The 2500-nt window shown below is 61.3% G+C and overlaps 1 protein-coding gene across 1 annotated transcript in view; it reads right to left on the reverse strand.

Annotated features, from left to right (window-relative positions):
* Positions 1 to 19: 19 nt before the first annotated feature.
* LOC125043539 (RNA-binding protein spenito-like) overlaps positions 20 to 2500 on the reverse strand; it is a 2719-nt gene continuing 238 nt past the window's right edge. Inside the window, exon 1 of the mRNA XM_047639701.1 lies at positions 20 to 2500. This exon is cut by the window's right edge and continues 238 nt beyond it. Within this exon, the coding sequence (XP_047495657.1) occupies positions 427 to 2500 (2074 nt within the window). The 3' untranslated portion in view covers positions 20 to 426.

Here is a 2500-nt window from a genome sequence, read left to right on the forward strand (position 1 = left end):
ATACACAATCAAACACTGACACAGGTTACTTCACTGTATTTAAAACACTTTTTTTTACACTTCAGGTGAAGATATTAGTCTAAGACACTCACTTATAAAATGTAAAAGAAAAAAAAAATATCTGAATAAAAAAAAGAAAAGAAAACCATACATAATGCTATCCATAACTTTGTAGAACAACACAAACTGTTTCTTAAAATTCACAGTTTTCTTTTACATGGTTTAACAAATTGTACAATACAGTTGTAAAGATTAATATATTCAATTACTGATTTATGGAAAATATAGGCTTCCATGTGAAAAGTTTACTACACTTAAAAAGCAGGGACTATAAGGCAGTCTTTGTTCAAGCACATGGATTCAACGAGGACATTTTCAGTTTTTTTTCCCATTTGGCGATCTGCGGCCACACATCGTCCGTCCCGCCTACGCGGCCGTCCCTCTCACGATCACAATGACGAGGTGGTCGTCCCTGGTGGTCTCCTCGGTCAGCCCCGGGGACACCCTGTGCAGCAGGTCGAGGGAGAAGGCGCACGGGGGGAAGGCGTACAGCACCCCCTGCGTGTTGCTCTCCTTGCTGGTGGAGTTGAGGGTGATCACCCCCGCCGCCTCCTTCTGCTTGAGGTAGGCCACCAGGTTGCGGAGTGGCCTCGTCTGCACGGCCGCCTCCTCTGGGGCCTGGGGCGCCGTTGTGCTGGGCAGCGACAGGAGGATTGTTGCCGTCGAGGGCGCGCTGATTCTCCTACTCACGTCATCCAGGCGCGACTGGTCCAGGCGGAGGCGCTGGGTGATTCTCAGGAGCGGCCGACCCTCTTCGTCCTGCATCATCTCTGCCACCTCCGTGTCTCCTTCTATAAGGTGCATCTTCGTCCCGAAGGAGGAATTCTTCAGGATCAGCGAGCCCTGCCAAGAGGTGGGGGTTGCCCGTGCAACGTCCGCGAGGGTGCGGGCGCTGGTAAGGCCGTTGTCATTGCTCCCGTCACCAGGATCTGGGCTTCTGGCTGGGTGCTCCCCACCTTCCGGCGTCCCGTCATAGTCTCGGTAATCCGGCCTCTGGTAATCCCCGTGGTATCCCCCCCTGTGGCCGCCACGCCCCCTCTCGTGCCAGCCGCGCCCCCTGCCACGCCCCCTGCCATAGCCTGCATAGTCACCCACATAGTCCTCATATCCACTGCCCCGCCCCCCTCCCCACTCGTCACGATACTCCCCGTCGAACTCCTTCTTGTAGCCCGGGGGGAAGGTCCCGGGCGGAGGGTTCACCTCGGCAAAGTCCGTCCTGAGCCTCTTGTCGGGGCCCCCGAGGGGAACGCCCCTCATCTCTTTCACGGCAGCCTGCGCGGCGTCAAGACTCTCATACAAAATGTACGCGTGACTCTCGCCCTTCACGTACTCTATCTTCTTAATAGCACCAAATCTGTCAAACTCCTGCGTGAGTTGCGTCACTGACGTCCATGGCCCCAGCCCCCCCACCCACACCCTAGTCGTGGGCATCACTTTCCCGTATCCAATCTTACATTGGAATTTGCCTATGTACTGTCCTGATAACTCTATCTTGGCACGATGCGCCATGTCCAAGTTCTGGTACCTGACGAAGGCGTAGGCGTTGCCCGTGCCCGGCGGCGGCCGCTTGATGTCGATGTCGTCCACGACGCCGTACCTGCCGAAGATGCGCCGCAGCTCCTCCTCGCTGATGTTGATCTCCAGGTTGCCCGCGAACAGCGTGCGCGTGGCCAGCGGGTCCTCCTCGGGCGGCACGTGATGCAGGTAGTTCGGGAACTTGTCGCGTTTGCTGTCGATCATGCCGCCGCCGCCGCCGCCGCCGCCGCCCCCGCCCCCTCCTCCACCCCCGCCCCCGCCACCGCCCCCGCCGCCCCTGCCCCCGAAGCTGTGCTTGAAGCCCCCCCTCAGGGGCGGCCCGTAGTGCCCGTGGGGCCCCCCGCGCCCCCTGTGCTGCCTGTAGCTGTACTCGTCCTGCCTGAGGGGCGGCCCCTCGGCGTAGTACTCGCTGTGGGGCGGCGGCGGCGGCCTGCGGCGGTCGAAGCGCGGCTCGTACCTGTCCTCCAGGTCGGGCCCCGGGGGGCTGCGCGGCCTGTAGCCCCGCTCGTAGTCGGGCGGCGTCCTGGAGCGGCCGCGCGGGAGGGCGTAGTCCCGCGCCGCCTCGTACATGGGCTCCACCACCACGGGCCGGTCGTAGAACAGGATGCGGGGCTTGCTGTGCTTGGCCTCCCTGGCCTCGTCGGCGCTGCGGAAGTACACGTAGGCCAGGCGCTCGTCCGCCCCCTGCGACACCTTCACGCTCACGTCGCCGAACCTCTTGAACTCGCGGTACAGCGCCTCGCGCACCATCTCGTCGCTGGCCTTGGAGTGCAGGTTGGACACGCACAGCATCTTGTAGGCGGGCGGCCTCGGCGGCGCCCTCGCGAACTCGTCGCGCTCCGAGCGGTGCAGGGGCTCGGGCGGGGGGTAGCGCCGCCCTGGGGGACTTCCTCCGCGGCTGCTG

The sequence above is a fragment of the Penaeus chinensis genome, chromosome 34 (genome assembly GCF_019202785.1).
Source record: "Penaeus chinensis breed Huanghai No. 1 chromosome 34, ASM1920278v2, whole genome shotgun sequence".
NCBI classification, from domain to species: Eukaryota; Metazoa; Arthropoda; class Malacostraca; order Decapoda; family Penaeidae; genus Penaeus; species Penaeus chinensis.